The 18,671-nt window shown below is 40.6% G+C and overlaps 1 protein-coding gene across 2 annotated transcripts in view; it reads left to right on the top strand.

Moving 5' to 3' along the window:
* Positions 1-18,671, top strand: part of OXNAD1 (oxidoreductase NAD binding domain containing 1) — a 54,947-nt gene that overhangs the window by 1,378 nt on the left and 34,898 nt on the right. The window contains exons 2-4 of one of the 2 annotated variants that reach the window (XM_060149557.1): positions 8,765-8,921; positions 10,725-10,842; positions 11,154-11,217. In XM_060149557.1, coding sequence (XP_060005540.1) covers positions 10,733-10,842; positions 11,154-11,217 — 174 coding nt within the window. In that variant the 5' untranslated portion in view covers positions 8,765-8,921; positions 10,725-10,732. The remainder of the gene's footprint in view (positions 1-8,764; positions 8,922-10,724; positions 10,843-11,153; positions 11,218-18,671) is intronic. The other variant, XM_060149556.1, reaches the window with a different exon arrangement.

The following is an 18,671-nucleotide window of genomic DNA, read 5'->3' as shown; positions in this document are numbered from 1 at the left end:
CTTGTTGAGGGTTAACTGGGATGGTTCTGCTCTGAGCAAAGGAGAAAGCCCACATAGCTCAGAGCCCACATAGCTCAGAGGCTGCTCCCTGAATCTTTGCAGGCACGGATACTTCCCAGGTAGCCTCTTGGAGAGAGGAGGACACAGAGTCTCCAGTGTTTATTCTGTAGTCCCAGTGATCATTTTGAGGTTGGGAACTTTCTTTAGTTCTTCAGTGCTTCTGAGCATAAGTACCTACAAAATAAAGGTGAGCCATTTTTGAATGTACAGAAATGGGTGCAGTCATATTTGGTTCATGGAACTATAAATTGGTAGACCTTTTAGAAAACAGTTTGGATCTATCAAAAACAGTTTGCTGGGGAATCTTAAAATCTGAGGTTTGTAATCCTAAAAGTTTCAGGAGTCGTTGGATAATTTTTCTTTATAATTTCCTTGTAATTTTCCAACTTTTCTTTGAGTATGTATTACCTCAAATGGAAAAAGAAAAATGAGTGAACCACTTATTAATAGTAATTGACACTGTGTGCCAGGCCCTGTACCAAATGGTTTACATGCATCATGTCATTGAAACAGCCCAGTGAGGTATAGGTATCATTAATCCCATCTTCAACATTGGGAAACCTGAGCTTTAGGGGCTTAGGTTTAGGAGCTTACCAAAAGGGGCAAAGCTGGTTAAGTGACATGAAGCTATGGTGATAACTCAGACCTGTCTGACCCCTGAAACTAGGCTCTTAATTACCTTCAGTGCCATCTGATATGATGGTGCTTGGAGCAAAGCTGGATTAAACAAACAGCCCTGGCACTCTGTAGACTGCTGAGATTTTCTGCTAGAGCAGTGCAGGTTCCCTTGAGGCCTAGATTTGGGGGTCTCCTTGGCCTTCCATACCACTTTCAGCCTGCCGTCTGTTGCCATATCCCTTGTCTGGCCAGAGGTGGTTTCCCATATCATTCTGCCAGTTTGAGTTCATCCTGTGCTGAGGAAAGTAAAACTGTAGTCAATCCTGTGAGGCATTATTTTACGCCACCAAGCATTTTTTAATAAAACATCACGATGACTACTAAACTTTACATTTATTCCTAAAAGGGAATAGACATTTTATAATATAATGAAACATCTTTGGACTCTGAGAGCATGACAAAAGCAAGTTTACTAGTTGCTATACAGTCATTTGAGATCACAAATTTATGGTTTAAAAATATATTTTTTTAATTGTAACACTGCTGATTTGGAAAATAACAGTGACCAAAATTCTTAGTGTGAGATTGAATTTAGAACTAGATCATACTTACTTATTGTCATAGCAGCTGTTTTTTATCAGTGCTGTTGTAGATCAGGCTAAGGAGTTGTTTATTGGCAATATCAACCCACTGCCTCTCTACATTGTTTGGCAGGGATAACGTATTTGGGTTGATTTTTAGTGACACTCCTGCTTGCTAGGTATTTCCCCGGACGTTTATTCCTTTCAGCAATCTAGTGAGGTAGTGTTGTCATTCCCATTTATAAATGGGAAGAGGTGACTGGCGTAAGGTCAGAAAGCAGAAAGGAGTCAGATCTGAGCCCAGTTCTGCTGATTCTGAGTCGAGCACTCTGTTATAACTTGTATTCCACTCGGGTCCCCTTACCAAATGCCGGGATCCCTTGTGCTTCCTCACTGGCACCTAGGATTGTAAATCAGCAGGTGCCATGCTAGCTCTGTGAGTTTATCTCTGCATTCATGCTCTTTGAGGCATTCTTGGTTTTTCTTTCTCTCTCTGCTTGCTCACACCTCATCCAGTCTATCAGCAAGTGATAGGGCTCTAATTCCAAAATCTGTTCCATGTTCATCTGCTTCTGTCTGAGTTTTATCCTATCTACGCTTAGCCTGGTGCCTTCTAACTGAACTTCCTGCTTCAACTCTTGCCCCTCTGCGATTTGTTCTTTACAGCGCAGCCTGAGTGATCCTTTAATGTAAATTAGATCACGTCCCTCCCCTGGTTTATTTAAACCCTTCAGTTGTTGCCCATCACCTTTAGAAGAAAGTCCACACCCTTCCTGTGGCCTGCTGTGACCTGGCACGTGTCTCCCTACTTGACCTCACGTCCTGTCACTGTCCTTGGCTCACTGCTCTCCAGTCACACTGGCTGTGCTCCCTCTACCACACCAGGCTTGTTTCTGTGATGGGGCCTCGCTCCAGTGCTCTGCACTTAACGCCTGCTTGGCTGCCTTTTTCCCCTCATTCGGGTCTCAGCTCTGATGCCTCTTGAGAGAGACCTTTCCTGATATTCCCCCATCTACCCCATCACTCTTATTTCCTTTATCACACTCATTGTAATCCGTGTCTTGTTAATTATCTGTTTATTATTATCTGTTGTAGACATTGTGATAAAAGCCTCATGATGGCAAAGGCCTTGTGTCTGGTTGTTTATTGTGTCTCCACAACCTAAAATAGTGCCTGGTGCCTCAATAATTGTTAAAGAATTTGAATGTAGCTATTGAACAGAAACTAGTATCATTCATTTTAAATCTTAATCTGTTGCTTGCAGTTCATTGCTTAAATGGATATGTTTTATTTAGCATTTATGATACTTTTCTCTCTTTTAAAAATAAAATAACTTTTTGGTGAGATAAGGCCCATGAGGATACAAATATTGATGGAATATTCTTTCTTGTATGGTTTTGAAAATTACTTAATATGTTAATTTTATATAGTTAATACATTGAATATATAAAACCATTGGACATAAATTTCAAAATATGTGTAGTTTTTTTCTTTTTCTGTATTTTTTGTATTTTTTGAATGTGGCTTTGTTTTTTAAAAAAATTATTGAAGTATAGTTGATTTGCATTGTTGGTTAGTTTCAGGTGTATAGCACAGCGATTCAGTTATACATACATAAGTATATATGTTCTTCAGATTTTCCTCCCTAATAGGTTATTACAAAATATTGAGTATAGTTCCCTGTGCTATACAGTAGGTCATTGTTGGTTATCTATTTTATATATAGTAGTGTGTATATGTTAATCCCAAACATGTATTCCTCCCCTTCTTTCCCCTTTGGTAACCATAAGTTCATTTTCTGTGTGTGTCTGTTTCTGTTTCATAGATAAGTTCATTTGTATCATATTTTGGATTCCACATATAAGTGATATCATGTGGTTATTTGTCTTTCCTTGTCTGACTTCACTTAGTGTGAAAATCTCTAGGTCCATCCATGTTGCTGCAAATGGCATTATTTCATTCTTTTTAATGGCTGAGTAATATTCCATTGTGTGTGTGTGTATATATATATATACACATATACATATACATATACATATATATATATATATGACATCTTTATCCATTCATCTGTCAGTGGCCATTTAAGTTGCTTCCATGTGTTGGCTATTGTAAATAGTGCTGCAGTGAACATTGGGGTGCATGTATCTTTTTGAATTATGGTTTTCTCTGGATATATGTCCAGGAGTGGGATTGTAGGATCATATGGTAGCTTTATTTTTAGTTTTTTAAGGAACCTCCATACTGTTCTACATAGAGGCTGTACCAGTTTACATTCCTACCAACAGGGTAGGAGGGTTCCTTTTTCTCCACACCCTTTCCAGCGTTTATTATTTGTAGACTTTTTGATAATAGCCATTCTGACTAGTGTAAGGTGATACATCATTGTTGTTTTGATTTGCATTTCTCGAATAATTAGCAATGCTGAGCATCTTTTCATGTGTCTTTGACCATCTGTATGTCTTTGGAGAAATGTCTATTTAGATCTTCTGTCCATTCTTTGATTGGGTTGTTTGATTTTTTGATATTGCACTGTATGAGCCGTTTGTATATTTTGGAAATGAGCCCCTTGTTGGTTGCATTGTTTGAAAATTTTTTATCCCATTCTGTCGGTTGTCTTTTCGTTTTGTTCATGGTTTCCTCTGCTGTGCAAAAGCTTTTAAGTTTAATTAGGTCCCATTTGTTTGTTTTTATTTCCGTTACTCTAGGACAGCGGCCCCAACCTTTTTGGCACCAGGGACTGGTTTCGTGGACGACAATTGTTCCACAGACCGGGGTGGGGTGGGGTGGGGTGGGGGGATGGTTTCAGGATGATTCAAGCGCATTACATTTATTGTGTACTTTATTTCTGTTATTATTACATCGTAATATATAATGAAATAATTATACAACTCACCCTAATGCAGAATCAGTGGGAGCCCTGAGCTTGTTTTCATGCAACTAGATGGTCCCATCTGGGGGTGATGGGAGACAGGGACACCCGAAGTGTGTTGCTTATGTCCACTCTACTCCGTGATCTCGTTTTGGTTGCTGTCCCTGTAGAAAACCCTGCTTCACAAGGATAGGATGTTGGAAATGGAAGCAGGCTTTTCAGTGCTTTTGTGGCAATCTCAGGATATTCCACCTTGACTTTAATCCAGACTGTATAGAGATTTGAAGTTGACTCAAACATACTTTTAAGGCCACCGTCATTTGCTATCTCAAGCAGTTGATTCTCTTCTAGCACGGACGAAGTCGATTCACCTGGCTTATTCGCAAATGGGTCACGGATCCATACCTTCCCGGTTCGGGAGTCTTTTGTGATTGGGAAGTAATGCTCAGACTCTTCTGAAAGCTGAGATAGGTGATCATGCACTAGTGGGAGAAAGAAGGCCCTGGCTCAGTCTCTTTCAAAATCTCTGCTAATGTTTGAAACATGTCAAAAATCCCAACGTTCACTTGTCACCTCCATAATTCCAGTTTGACTTTGAATACAGCCACTTTATCTGCCAACTTGAACACAGTTGTCATTCTCCTGTGAAGTGACAGATTGAGTTCGCTGAGCAGGTTGAATATGTCACACAAGTAAGCAAGTTTTGCGACCCATTCTGTGTCACTGAAATGTAGTGCCAGTGGTGACTGTTTTTCTAAAAGAAATCTCAGGAGCGGCTCTCGTAACTCAAAAACTCTGGCCAGTGATTTACCTTTAGAAAGCCATCTCACTTCTGTGTATAAGAGAAGACGTGTGTGCTCTGTGTGCATCTCCTCACAGAACTGCGCAAACAGATGGGAGTTAAGGGCATGTACTTTAATGTGGTTGATAATGTTAATCACATCCTGCAAAACGTTAAGTTCAGGTGACATTTTTCAGCTAACCAGCCTTTCTCTACGGATGACACAGTGCGTAGACTCACATTCATAAGCGACCTCTTTGACCCAAGTGGTGAAGCCAGAAAGCTGTCCAGTTGTGGCAGGTGCTCCGTCGGCACATATACTGACACAAAATGACCAATTCAGGGCTTCCCTGGTGGCGCAGTGGTTAAGAATCCACCTGCCAATGCAGGGGACACGGGTTCAAGCCCTGGTCCAGGAATATCCCACATGCCTATGTGCCACAACTACTGAGCCTGTGATCTAGAGCCTGCGAGCTACAACTACTGAGCCCGTGTGCCACAACTACTGAAGCCTGTGCGCCTAGAGACCGTTCTCCACAGCAAGAGAAGCCACCACAAGGAGAAGCCCATGCACCGCAAGGAAGAGTAACCCCCACTTGCCACAACTAGAGAAAGCCCACACACAGCAATGAAGACCCAATGCAGCCAAAAGTAAATTAATTAATTTAAAAAAATGACCAATTCAGTTTTCCTGATATGTCCCGATAAGTCCAAAGAGTTGAATAGTTCTGCAGCTGTGGTGTTGGTTGGCAACAAAAGTGCACATAACTTATCCTCATGCACATCCTTCTGAAAAATATATTGCACAAAAAACAAGCGTTGTTGCCTTGTTGTCAACATCAGTAGACTCGTCAACGTGGATTGCATACCACGGTGACTCATTAATCCTCTCTAACAATTGTGTCTCAGTATCCTCTGCTGCTATTTCATTAGTTCATCTAGTTATGGTGCTAGCTGCAAGAGGAATACATGCCACCTTTTGAACTGCAGCCTCTCCTAAAAGTTCCCGACAAATGTCCTTAGCAGCAGGCAGGATCAGCTCTTCACCAATAGTAAAGGGCTTCTTAGCTTTAGCAATGTGGTTGGGCACTAAGAAAGATGCTCTCAGTGCAGACACATTTGATGAAGTGGTGGCCTTCAATAATTGCTTCTGTTCTTCGTGTCCATGTTCTTTTCTTTTGAAAAATTCCAAAGGCTTGTCTTTTAATGCAGGGTGCTTGGTCTCCATGTGGTGAAGCAGTTGAAGGTTTCATGGCTTTGTTGGATAGCCAGTTGCCACATATTATACAAAAGCAGGCTTGGAGAATGTGAATAACCTGTTGCAATGAACCCGTAATTATGTAGGACTCTTGGTATTTTCTTTTAAATACAGCTTTCTTTCTGTTGGCAGTCTTAGAGTCTTCTGCTGTCTCATCATTGGGTCTTTCCCCATTTTCAAAGAAGCTCTCCAGAGACGTTTGTTTTTTATGCATTTTGGCTAGGGTTAGCTTGTGGGCTTACCAAAACTCTGACTGAGACAAGTGCGCAGTGCGGGAAGGAGGCACAGTGGAAGTGGTAAATAAAATAATGGGTGGGCCACTCGTGGACTAAATAAGTGTTGGATTCTGACTCAAAGCCTGCCACTAGATGCAGCTGTACAATTGAAGTACAGCAACTCACTTGCCACTATAAAGCCTGCCACCAGATGCAGCTTAATTGTCATTTGTCACTCACTGATAGGGTTTTGATATGAGTCTGCAAGCAATTGATTTATTATGGTCTCTGTGCAGTCAGACCTCTCTGCTAATGATAATCTGTATTTGCAGCCACTCCCCAGTGCTAGCATCACTGCCTCAGCTCCACCTCAGATCATCAGGCATTAGATTCTCATAAGGAGCATGCAGCTTAGATCCCTTGTGTGCACAGTTCACAGTAGGGTTTGTGCTAATGCGGCTGCTGATCTGACAGGAGGCGGAGCTCAGGCGGTAATGTGAGCGAAGGGGAGCGGCTGTAAATACGGATGAAGCTTCGCTCACTTCCCCGCTGCTCACCTCCTGCTTGCAACCTGGTTCCCCCCTGCTGTGCGACTGGGGGGGGGCGGTTGGGGACCCGTGCTCTAGGAGACAGATCCAAAAAGATATAGCTGCAATTTATGTCAAAGAGTGTCCTGCTTATGTTTTCCTTTAGGAGTTTTGTGGTACCTGGTCTTACAGTTAGGTCTTTAATCCATTTTGAATTTATTTTTGTGCATGGTGTTAGAGAACGTTCTAATTTCGTTCTTTTACATATAGCTGTCCAGTTTTCCCAGCACCACTTATTGAAGAGACTCTCTTTTCTCCATTGTATATTCCTGCCTCCTTTGTCAGAGGTTAATTGAGCATAGGTGTGTGTGTTTATTTCTGGGCTTTCTATCCTGTTCCATTGATCTACGTGTCTGTTTTTGTGCCAGTACCATACTGTTTTGATGACCATAGCTTTGTAGTATAGTCTGAAGTCAGGGAGCCTGATTCTTCCAGCTCCGTTTTTCTTTCTCAGGATTGCTTTGGCTACTCAGGGCCTTTTGTATTTCCATACAGATTTTAAAATTTTTTGTTCTAGTTCTGTGAAAAATATCATTGGTAATTTGATAAGGATTGCATTGAATCTGTAGATAGCCTTGGGTAATATAGTCATTTTGACAATATTGATTTTTCCAATCCAAGAGCATGGTGTATCTTTCCATCTGTTTGTGTCATCTTTGATTTCTTTCATCAGCATCTTATAGTTTTCGGAGTACAGGTCTTTTATCTCCTTAGGTAGGTTTATTGCTAGGTATTTTTTTTTTGATGTGATGGTAAATGGGATTGTTTCCTTAATTTCTCTTTCTGATCTTTTGTTGCTAGTGTATAGAAATGCAACAAATTTCTGGGTATAATTTTGTATCCTGCAACTTTACCAAATTCATTGATGAGCTCTAGTAGTTTTTTGGTAGCATCTTCAGGATTTTATATGTATAGTGTCATAATTATCTGTTGCTTGTAGTTCACTGTTTAAATGGATATATGTTTTATTTAGCATTTATGATACTTTTCTCTGTTTTAGAAATAACTTTGGTGAGGTAAGGCCTATGAGGATACAAACATTGATGGAATATTCTTTTTTGTATGTTTTTGAAAATTACTTAATATATGTTAATTTTCCATAGTTAATTAATACTTACATTGAATATATAAAACCACTGGACATATTTCAAAATATGGGTAGTTTTTTTTTCTTTAAATACCTATTGCTTTGGAAGGCACTTTGAACACAATTTGATGAAATACCCTTCTTTTTACCAGTAGGTGGCGCTCTTGGTCATGGTTACTATTGTTAAAAAACAAGATTTTAGAATTTTAAAGAGAACAGCTTTTAAAAATTAACATTTCTTTGTTTTCCAGTTCAGTTGAACATTAGACCGTTCAGACAGCATAATCACTAAAATATGTGTCTTAGATGAGGACAACTTACTGTAGCAGTAGTTGTCCAAAACATTGAGCAGAACAGGGTGTCCGTATGTACCTACATATCAGTTAAATTTTATCAGGGAAGTTGACCCCAAGTGACATGTAACTGTATCATTCCAGCCATTGAGCTGGTTGTTCATGGGGTGGATACCCTAAGCAGCAGAAGTTACAGACTGACTGTCAAGGAAGGTGAAAGAGAGAAGCAGCAAGACAGTCAGACAAGAAAAGTGGAAACAGGAGGAGGAATGAATGGAAAGGGGGTCTTTGAGAGTCAGCTTGCCCTGTGGTGATTCTTGCTGATTACAGTGAGCTTTCCTTTTGCCACTAAGAGACAGTGCTTTTTAATTTTCCCCAACATCGTACTTATATGTTGTCTCTGCCATTGCAGGAACTTTGTGAGAATTTCAGTATATGGAAACACTGTCTGTGTTCCAACTGGTGTATATTCCAAAGGTCTCAGTGTAAATGCAGGACCAGAATATTGCATGTCAGTCAGTCAGCCAGCCTTACTCTTAATGACTCCTGAACTCTCATGGACTTCTAAAGTAAGTTTTGCCTTCTTTCTTTCAATGATTTATGTACCATTTTTGGTTTACTACATTCAAAGGAGAAAAACTACGTGTAATAGTCTTACATGAGGTGAAAGAGGCCTTATACTTATTTCATTTACTAGAGAGAAAAGTAGCGAGTAGCATGTTTATCCACAGTGATGCTGCATGGCAAGAAATAGATCTTTTATCTTGTCTAAAGACTAGTTATGAAACAGTGGATTTTTGATATGATTTGATTATAACTGAATAAATTACATATGACTGATATCACTGCTTAATTTACTTACTTTTATTTATTTCTTGTGTCTGTCTTTTAAATGTAGGCTCCCTAAGGTCTTTGTTTTGTTCATGTTTGTATCCCCAGGACCTGCCATGTGATGGGCTTTAATAAATATTTGTCAAATGAAGGGCTAAATTAATAAATGTGGAGTAGGAATGCAGCACACCTCACTTGAATATTTTTCTAACACTGTATTTGTTACAATTAATTTATGTAGTACCTTCCAAAGAGCTCAGGAAATAGAGTGTTCACATACATTTTCATTTATTCTCAAGCCAACTGAGATAGGAAAGGACAGATATATATGGCAATATAACGTGTTAAAAGTGGCCATGTTAGGCAAAGAAATAGTTAAAACTTGGCAGAGGAAAACAGAGTGATAGGAAGCAAAAAGAATGTATCATTTGACTTCCAATCAGTGCTTTCCCTGATAGGCCAGTAGTTTTTAGAATTTGAAAAGTTGGAGAATCTTTCTGGCTTTTTTTTTTTTAACTTGTTATTGAAGTGTAACATATAAACAGACGTACATAAACCCTAAGAGGACTGCTTCATTGAACTTTTAAGACTTGATTTTTTTTTTAGAGCAGTTTTAGGTTCACAGCAAAACTGAGGGCTAGTAGAGGGATTCCCCATACACCCCCTGCTTACACACGTGCATCGCCTCCCCCAGCATCCACATCCCCCACCAGAGTGGGACAGTTGTTATAAGTGATGAACCTGCACTGATACATCATAATCACCCCAAGTCTAACACCACGGCTCATTCTTGGTGTTGTATGTTCTGTGGATTTGGACGTATGTTTAATGACTTTTGTCATTATGGTACCATGCAGAGTATTTTTACTGCCCCCAAACTTCTCTGTGATTTGATGAACTTTTTTCAAAATGAAAATACCCATCAGCGTTCATATTAAGAAAAGACATTGTCATTGGCACCTCACCAGGAGTAATTACTAACTTGATTTCTAACTGCGTAGGTTCGTTTTTTCTGTTTTTATACTCTGTGTGACTGACTTCTTTGAGTCTGGCTTCTTTCATTCTTTTCATTTACTGTGATATTTGTGATACCTATGTTACTGCATGTAGTTGGAGTTTGTTTATTCTCATTGCTATGGACCTCAGAAAATTTGTCCCTTTCACTTTATCTAACAAGAAATATTAAAGACTTATGCGGTGCTCTGGGCAGAATATAATTATTAGGCAGTTATAAAATCTACTGTCCTCTTCTGTAATAACAGAAGATTAGTCCCATGAGTTTGGTCAGAGATTTTGGAAACTAATAGAGAACAGAAATATTTGAACACCATAATTACATACGTATGTGCTGTGGAGATCAGTTGAATCAGTTGTATGTAGTAGCAGAAATTTTGTCAGGGTGAAGTTAATTGTTTTGCTGTTATATCAGCTCATAATGTCAGCAACAAAAATCCAAACTCTTCTTCACTGGCCCCTAACATAGTCTGATATTTCCCTACTTTTCCTTAAAATATTTTAACTTTCAGTTTGTTGTTTCCCAGGAAGCACCATGGCTGTCGTGATTCCTGCGTTGCTGCGAGGCTTTGTGGGGGCCATCTGCGCTCAGGCTGCTTCGAGTAGACTGACACCCAGCGCTTTGCGCCACCTTACTCTAAGCAGGTGAGTTGTCACCTTCAGTGTCATTTGAGGTTGATTTTCAAAAAGACCTGACCTGCTGATGATCATGGGAGGCATGTTGTAACATCTTGCTTACATGTGCATGCTGTCAGTGGATCGTTAAGCTTTAGTTAGATGTGCAGATTTTCATGGGCCACTTTCTGGGATCCATGATGTTATATTGTATTGTGGATAGTCATGCTGTTGCTTTCCAGCTACAGGTATGACAGGTATTGGATAGTCACAATAATTACTAGTGTAATTAATTTTCAGGAGGATAATACTTAATAACCTAATTTTACTTTCTATTAAAGCGTAATGAAATCCAAAAGGAAAACTGATCACTTGGAGAGAACTGCAGATGTCGTTCGCCGGGAGGTTTGTATCTTGGGCCAGGGCAGGTTCTCCTCGCTGGCAGGTGGCACGCAGTTAGGACTGGCTTACTGAGAGGGCATTACATGAGCTTGATCCCTGTGAAGACAGTCAGGGCAAGTTTGTTATTTTTCTCTTCAGAACTTTTCTGAACAGGGCATATGACAACTGATTTGAAAAGATGACAGCAAAATACTGTCAAAATACTGTCAAAAAATTGTTCCCTTTAAACTTGGAATGGATGGATTTTTTCTTTTTAAATAAATAAATTTATTTATTTATTCATTCATTTTTGGCTGTGTTGGGTCTTTGTTGCAGCACGTGGGCTTTCTCTAGTTGTGGTGAGTGGGGGCTACACTTTGTTGCGGTGCGTGGGCTTCTCATTGCGGTGGCTTCTCTTGTTGTGGAGCACAGGCTCTAGGCACGTGGGCTTCAGTAGTTGTGGCACGTGGGCTCAGTAGTTGTGGCTCGTGGGCTCTAGAGCGCAGGCTCAGTAGTTGTGGCGCACAGCCTTAGTTGCTCCGTGGCATGTGGGATCTTCCTGGACCAGGGATCGAACCCATGTCCCTGAATTGGCAGGCAGATTCTTAACCACTGCACCACCAGTGAAGTCCTGATGGATTTGTTTTTGATGAAGGAAGTGTAGCAGCAATGGAGGGAACTATCCTCACAGGCATAAGGTTTAAGGTTTAAGGTTATATTTTAGGGATAGAACTTCTTTTAGAGCCTACATTTTACGAGTAGCTTGCTTTTTCTTTCTTTTTTTTTTTTTTTTTGGCACCATGTCTCGAAGTCCTTGTTCTTATCCCTACTTTAGAACAACTTCCTATTTCATCAAAAGGGAGAAAGCACTAACATCTGAGAAAGGAAGGTGGACGAGCTCCTGTTACCCCTTCCCATGTGCAGATATTTTCCTCCATATTCAGACCATAGAAGGGCTAATCCACCAACCCAAAGGGGTGTCGAGGGCTGGGAAATAAAGGATCCTCACCCTTTATCTCTGTGAGTAACCCCATTTTCTTTTAAAAGTGTCAGTTGGATATTTGATTTTGCTTTTGAATGATTCTTCACATATTTGGAAATATTTAGCTTAGTTTTGTAAGTGTATTTAAACTAACAGTTAGAAAACTATTTCATATAAGGAAGGATTATACACTTCTATAAACATGGTCAGAAATTGCATTGTCGCAGTAGTTTAATTTTTAGTGTTAATAATAGAATATACTTTAATGTAAAAGAGTATTATTTAGGCCCCACCCTCAAGCTTATTCTACTTTCAGAAAATTGCTTTGGGGCCAAGAGTGGTGTGTTTGTGGATTCAGCTTTAAGCCAATGTGTTTTTGAGGAGTTTATGTAAAGTAGTTCAGCATAATAGATTTATGGCTGTGTGGGAAAATATGCTTTTCCCGCTGATGATAAATCTGAAAACGCTTTTCTTTGGTTTGTTCAACACGCAAAAATGCTGACTCTGTAAAAGTGAGATTTGTTAGAATTTTTTTTTTAAAGTGAAACCTTGCCAGCTTTGAAGAAAAAGCAGTTTATTTAACAGGTTTGGACTGTACTCTCTTCTGTTGTATTTTGAGGCAGGTAGAATTACGAGTTGGGTTTGGCAGACTTTTCATAAGGAGCCAGATAGTATGTTAGGCTTCCAGGGCCACCCTGTCTCAGTTACAACTACAAAACTCTGCCTTTGTAGTGTGAAGATAGCCCTAAGCAACATGTAAACAGATTGTTGTGGCTGTGTTCCAATAAGGCGGCATTCACCAGAACACTCAGATTTGGCCTGTGGGTCGATTGTAATCTGCCAATCCCTGAATTCAAATTTTACAGGACAGAATTTCTGAGACTTCTGAGGGGTTATTTTGAGCCAAGTTTAAGAAACCTGCACAGAAAGTTAATGGAAACTCCAGTAGTGTGATTGAGCAGTTGAGAGTTGTAATGCCTGGAAGTCAGAGAATTACAGGGTAATTCCAGCCATGGTATCAGCTAGGTGGGAGATTTTCCAGTTGCACCTCCCCTCCTTCTCTGTTTCTCATTTCTGCTCCTCTACCACACAGAATGAGAGTGGGGTGCTGGGGGGTGGAGCTGGATAAGCCAGGTGGTGCCTGGAACCACGTCCTTAGTGGTGTAAGGTCATCAGGGGCTCACCTGCATCCCTCCAGAGTGCAGGTCCTAGCCATGGAACAGGTGCTCAGCTTGGACTTGTGGAAATGACCAGCACCTCTGCTCAGGCCAGACCACTTTCTCCTCTCTTGTCTGCAGACCCTGCCTTCCCTTTGTACGGCTAGCATACTGCACAAAACTCCCCATGCGTCATTTGCCCTTCAGTTCCAGCCTGTGAGGCAGCCTAAGGATAGCTTGGCATCTCCATGTTACAGCAGAGGCAGCAGAGCCTGGGGCCAGAGGGAAGCTCCAGGTCTCTGATTCCTAGGCCAAAGGACCCTGCTGCTTCCTGGAGTGGGTCCAGAATGGAGCTCTCACCCGCCCGGAAGTGTCCTTTCTTTACTAGGCCTGGGGTTCCCTCTGGAGAATTTACTGAATGACCATATTATGATGTTAATATCTCTTACTTGGGGCTGTAACTGTAAGCTGTCTGGAGTCCTGCTGATGAGGGAAACTGAGCACTGAACTGAATGACATTTGACTGTGATGCTGTGGCTAGGACTTACAAAACTATGTTGAATAAAAGTGGCAAGAGTGGGGCTTCCCTGGTGGCGCAGTGGTTGAGTCTGCCTGCCGATGCGGGGGACACGAGTTCGTGCCCCGGTCCGGGAAGATCCCACATGCTGCGGAGCGGCTGGGCCCGTGAGCCATGGCCGCTGAGCCTGCGCATCCGGAGCCTGTGCTCTGCAACGGGAGAGGCCGCAGCAGTGAGAGGCCCGCGTACCGCAAAAAAAAAAGTGGCAAGAGTGGACATCCTTGTCTTGTTCCTGATCTTGGAGGAAATGCTTTTAGTTTTTCACTGTTGAGTATGTTTGCTGTGGGTTTGTCGTATATGGCCTTTATTATGTTGAGGTAGATACCCTCTATGCCCACTTTCTGGAAAGTTTTTTATCATAAATAGATGTTGAATTTTATCAAAAGCTTTTTCTGCATCTAATGAGATGATCATATTGTTTTTATTCTTCAGTTTGTTAATATGGTGTATCACACTGATTAATGTGCCTATATTGAAGAATCCTTGCATCCCTGGGATAAATTCCACTTGGTCATGGTTTATGATCCTTTTCATATATTGTTGGATTTGGTTTGCTAATATTTTGTTGAGGATTTCTGCATCTCTATTCATCAGTGATATTGACCTGTAATTTTCTTTTTTTGTGGTATCTTTGTCTGGTTTTGGTAGCAGAGTGATGGTGGCTTCATAGAATGAGTTTGGAAGTGTTTCTTCCTCTGCAGTTTGTTTGGAATAGTTTCAGAAGGATAGGTGTTAACTCTTCCCTATTTTAATTTAATTTAATTTTTTTATTGGCGTATAATTGCTTTACAATGTTGTGTTAGTTTCTGCTGTACAGTGAAGTGAATGAGATATATGTATACATATATCCCCTCCCTCTTGGACCTCTTCTCTAAATATCTGATAGGATTCGCCTGTGAAGCCATCTGGTCCTGGACTTTTGTGTTCTGGAGTTTTAAAATCAGATTCAATTTCAGTACTTGTAATTGATCTGTTCATATTTTCTGTTTCTTTCTGGTTCAGTCTTGGGAGATTGTACCTTTTTAAGAATTTGTCCATTTCTTCTAGGTTGTCCATTTTATTGGCATGTAGTTGCTTGTAGTAGTCTCATGTGATCCTTTGTATTTCTGTGGTGTCTGTTGTAAATTCTCCTTTTTTGTTTCAAATTTTGATTTGGGCCCTCTCCCTTTTTTTCTTGATGTGTCTTGCTAAAGGTTTATCAATTTTGTTTATCTTTTCAAAGAAGCAGCTTTTAATTTCATTGATCTTTTCTGTTTTCTTAGTCTCTATTTCATTTATTTCTGCTCTGCTCTTTATGATTTCTTTCCTTCTTGGTGTTTTGTTCTTTCTCTAGTTGCTTTAGGTGTAAGGTTAGGTTGTTTGAGACTTTTCTTGTTTCCTGAGGGAAGCTTGTATTGCTATAAACTTCCCTTTCAGAATGGCTTTTGCTATGTCCCACAGGTTTTGGATCATCATGTTTTTGTTTTCATTTGTGTTTAGGTATTTTTTGATTTCCTCTTTGATTTCTTCAGTGATCTGTTGGTTGTTTAGTAGCATATTGTTTAGCCTCCACATGTTTATGTTTTTTGCAGTTTTTTCTTGTTGATTTCTAATCTCATAGCATTGTGGTTGGAAAAGATACTTGACATGATTTCAGTTTTCTTAAATTTACTGAGGCTTGCTTTGTGGCCCAGCATGTGATCTGTCCTGGAGAATGTTCCACATGTGCTTGAAAAGAATGTGTATTCTGCTGCTTTCAGATGGAATGCTCTGTAGATATCAATTAAGTCCGTCTGGTCTAATGTGTCATTTAAGGCCTGTGTTCCCTTATTGATTTTCTGTCTGATTGATCTGTCCATTGATGTAAGTGGGGTGTTAAAGTCTCCCACTATTATTATGTGACTGTCAGTTTCTTTTATTTCTGTTCTGAGGTGCTCGTGTGTTGGGTGCATATATATTTACAATTGTTATATCTTCTTCTTGGATTGATCCCTTGATCATTATGTAGTATATTTCTTTGTCTCTTGTAACAGTCTTTATTTAAAAGTCTATTTTGGGGCTTCCCTGGTGGCGCAGTGGTTGAGAGTCCGCCTGCCGATGCAGGGGACACGGGTTCGTGCCCCGGTCCGGGAGGATCCCATGTGCCGCGGAGTGGCTGGGCCTGTGAGCCATGGCCGCTGGGCCTGTGTATCTGGAGCCTGGGCTCCGCAGCGGGAGAGGCCACAGCAGTGAGAGGCCCGCGTACCGCAAAAAAAAAAAAAAAAAAAAAGTCTATTTTGTCTGATATGAGTATTGCTACTCCAGCTTTCTTTTGATTTCCATTTGCATGGAATACCTTTCTCCATCCCCTCACTTTCAGTCTGTATGTGTCTCTAGATCTGAAGTGGGTCTCTTGTAGACAGCATATATATGGGCCTTGTTTCTGTATCCATTCAGCCAGTCTATGTCTTTTGATTGGAGCATTTAATCTGTTTACTTTTAAGGTAATTATCCATATGTATGGTCTTATTGCCATTTTATTAATTTTGGATTTGTTTTATTAGGTCTTTTTTCTTCCTTTCCTCTTTTGTTCTCTTCTCGTGTGATTGATTATCTTTCATGTTGTTTTTGGATTCCTTTTTCTTTTTCATGTATATATCTTACAGATTTTTCATTTGTGGTTACCATAAGGTTTTGATATAGCAGTCTGTATATATACATGATTGTTTTAAATTGCTGGTCTCTTAATTTCAAATGCATTTCATACATCCTGCCCTTGTACTCTCCTCCTCATGATTACTGGTTTTGATACCATATTTGTGTGTGGATGATTTCCTACTCTTACTGTATGTTTGCCTTTACCAGTGAGCTTTCCTCTTTCATAATTTTCTTGTTTCTAGTTGTGGCCTTTTCTTTTCCACTTAGAGAAATTCCTGCAGTATTTGTTATAAAGCTGGTTTGGTGGTGCTAAATTCTTTTAGCTTTGCTTGTTTGTAAACTTTTGATTTCTCCGTCAGATCTGATGAAAGCCTTGCTGGGTAGCGTATTCTTGATTGTAGGTTTTTCCCTTTCATCACTTTAAATATATTACGTCACTCCCTTCTGGCCTGCGGCATTTCTGCTGAAAAATCAGCTGATAGTCTTATGGGGATTCCCTTTTATGTTATTTGTTGCTTTTCCCTAATTGCTTTTAATATTTTCTCTTTGTCTTTGTCAGTTTGATTACTGTGTGTCTAGGTAATGTTCCTCCTTGGGATTAATACTTTTTTAATTGTACTAGTGTACTTCTTTTAGAAGCCTATGCCTTATCCTACAAATGCCTTATGTGTATTGTTGCCTATTGTTTACAAAGCCCTCGATTAGACAATAAGTTGTTACTTGATTCTCACAGCCACCCTGGTGCTTATCCCCATTGCACAGGGGAGGAAAGTAAGGTTTCAGAGATTTAGATAGGATGACCCTGCTTTCTGTTTGCCTGGGGTAGTCCTGGCTTATAACTCTTCCTCTGGTATAATTGTCAGTAGCACCCCCTTTTCACCTTCACAAGGGCCTTGTTTTGGGTGATAAATTACATTGTTGGCCTAAGTTTAAAGGACTTGTTCAAGTAAATGGAGAACTCAGCCCTTGAACTCAGATCTTTGTTATCAAATTGGTCTTTCTTTCTAATATAGCTGAGGATCGTGACACTTGATTTAGACAAAGTTCAATTGAGCAACAAAATGGGAGGTAAATTTCACACAGCCATTTCTCTGTTCCAGATCAAAACTTCACTTAGTATTACCGGGCATAACAAACGTGGGCGTTACTACTGACACAATAAAACCAAATGACTGGGCTTCTGAGTCAGAGACATTTGGGGATCCTATGAGTCCCATTGCTGGTTATTGAGTGCTGAGAATCTGCTTGACTTTGGGTTTTGCTGAGCCTTGGATTTGAGTGGAATAGGCTGCTTAGTTGGAGAGCTGGATCATGTTCTGAGTTTAACTCTTAACACTTCTCTGCTAGTCATCACCTGTACATTTGGGGAAGGTTGTGTGCTGGAGCGGCCTTCTTCAAGTTGGGAGGTGGTGGTAGGGGGCATTTTTTTAATATGGACTGTTTCCCAGCAGTTGGACAGCTAATTTGCTTTGACTGATGGTCAGAGAACCTTTTAGAGATCATCCAGATTGAGATGAACAGTACTTGGCATTCACGGCACTGTGAGCTCTGACAGAGCAGAGAGTGGTGGGGAGACCTCAGGCACCTAGAGGCAGCTGGGGGCTTGTGGGGGGGTGGGCCCCAGTCTCTTGGAGAATCTCCCAGGGGGGTGCAGTCTGATGGCCCTGGCAGCTGGCCTCCAGCTCCTCAGGTACCCAGCACCCTGCTGTGAGTGGAGGCCTACGAAGAGGGAAGCCACTGTAGCCACAGAACCTGGCATAGTGCTGACATGACATAGGCACTCAGTACCTGTTTCATTGAGTAGAATGAACAAGTGTTACTCCCACTGTGGACAAAGAATGTCGCCTGCCCATTTCAGTAAACAAAGGATATTGGGGCCATCAAGCCATCAGCCACTGTAGCCACCATCCCCCATGGTGCACACTGAGGGGATTCAGGATGGAGAAAAGCAGGATACTGGCCCTAGATAGCCAAGGTGCATATCAAAGGAATGATTTCAATAATCTCGGGCTCTTGCATCTTCCCATACATAGAGAAGCACTAAATTCATTAACTCGAGATGTCTGTTTTTTCTTTAATTAGCAGTAATCTTTTTTTTTTTTTTTTTTTTTGCGGTATGCGGGCCTCCCACTGTTGTGGCCTCTCC

This window comes from Lagenorhynchus albirostris, chromosome 5 (assembly GCF_949774975.1).
Source record: "Lagenorhynchus albirostris chromosome 5, mLagAlb1.1, whole genome shotgun sequence".
Taxonomy (NCBI): Eukaryota; Metazoa; Chordata; class Mammalia; order Artiodactyla; family Delphinidae; genus Lagenorhynchus; species Lagenorhynchus albirostris.
This window is presented reverse-complemented; position numbering and strand designations above follow the sequence as displayed.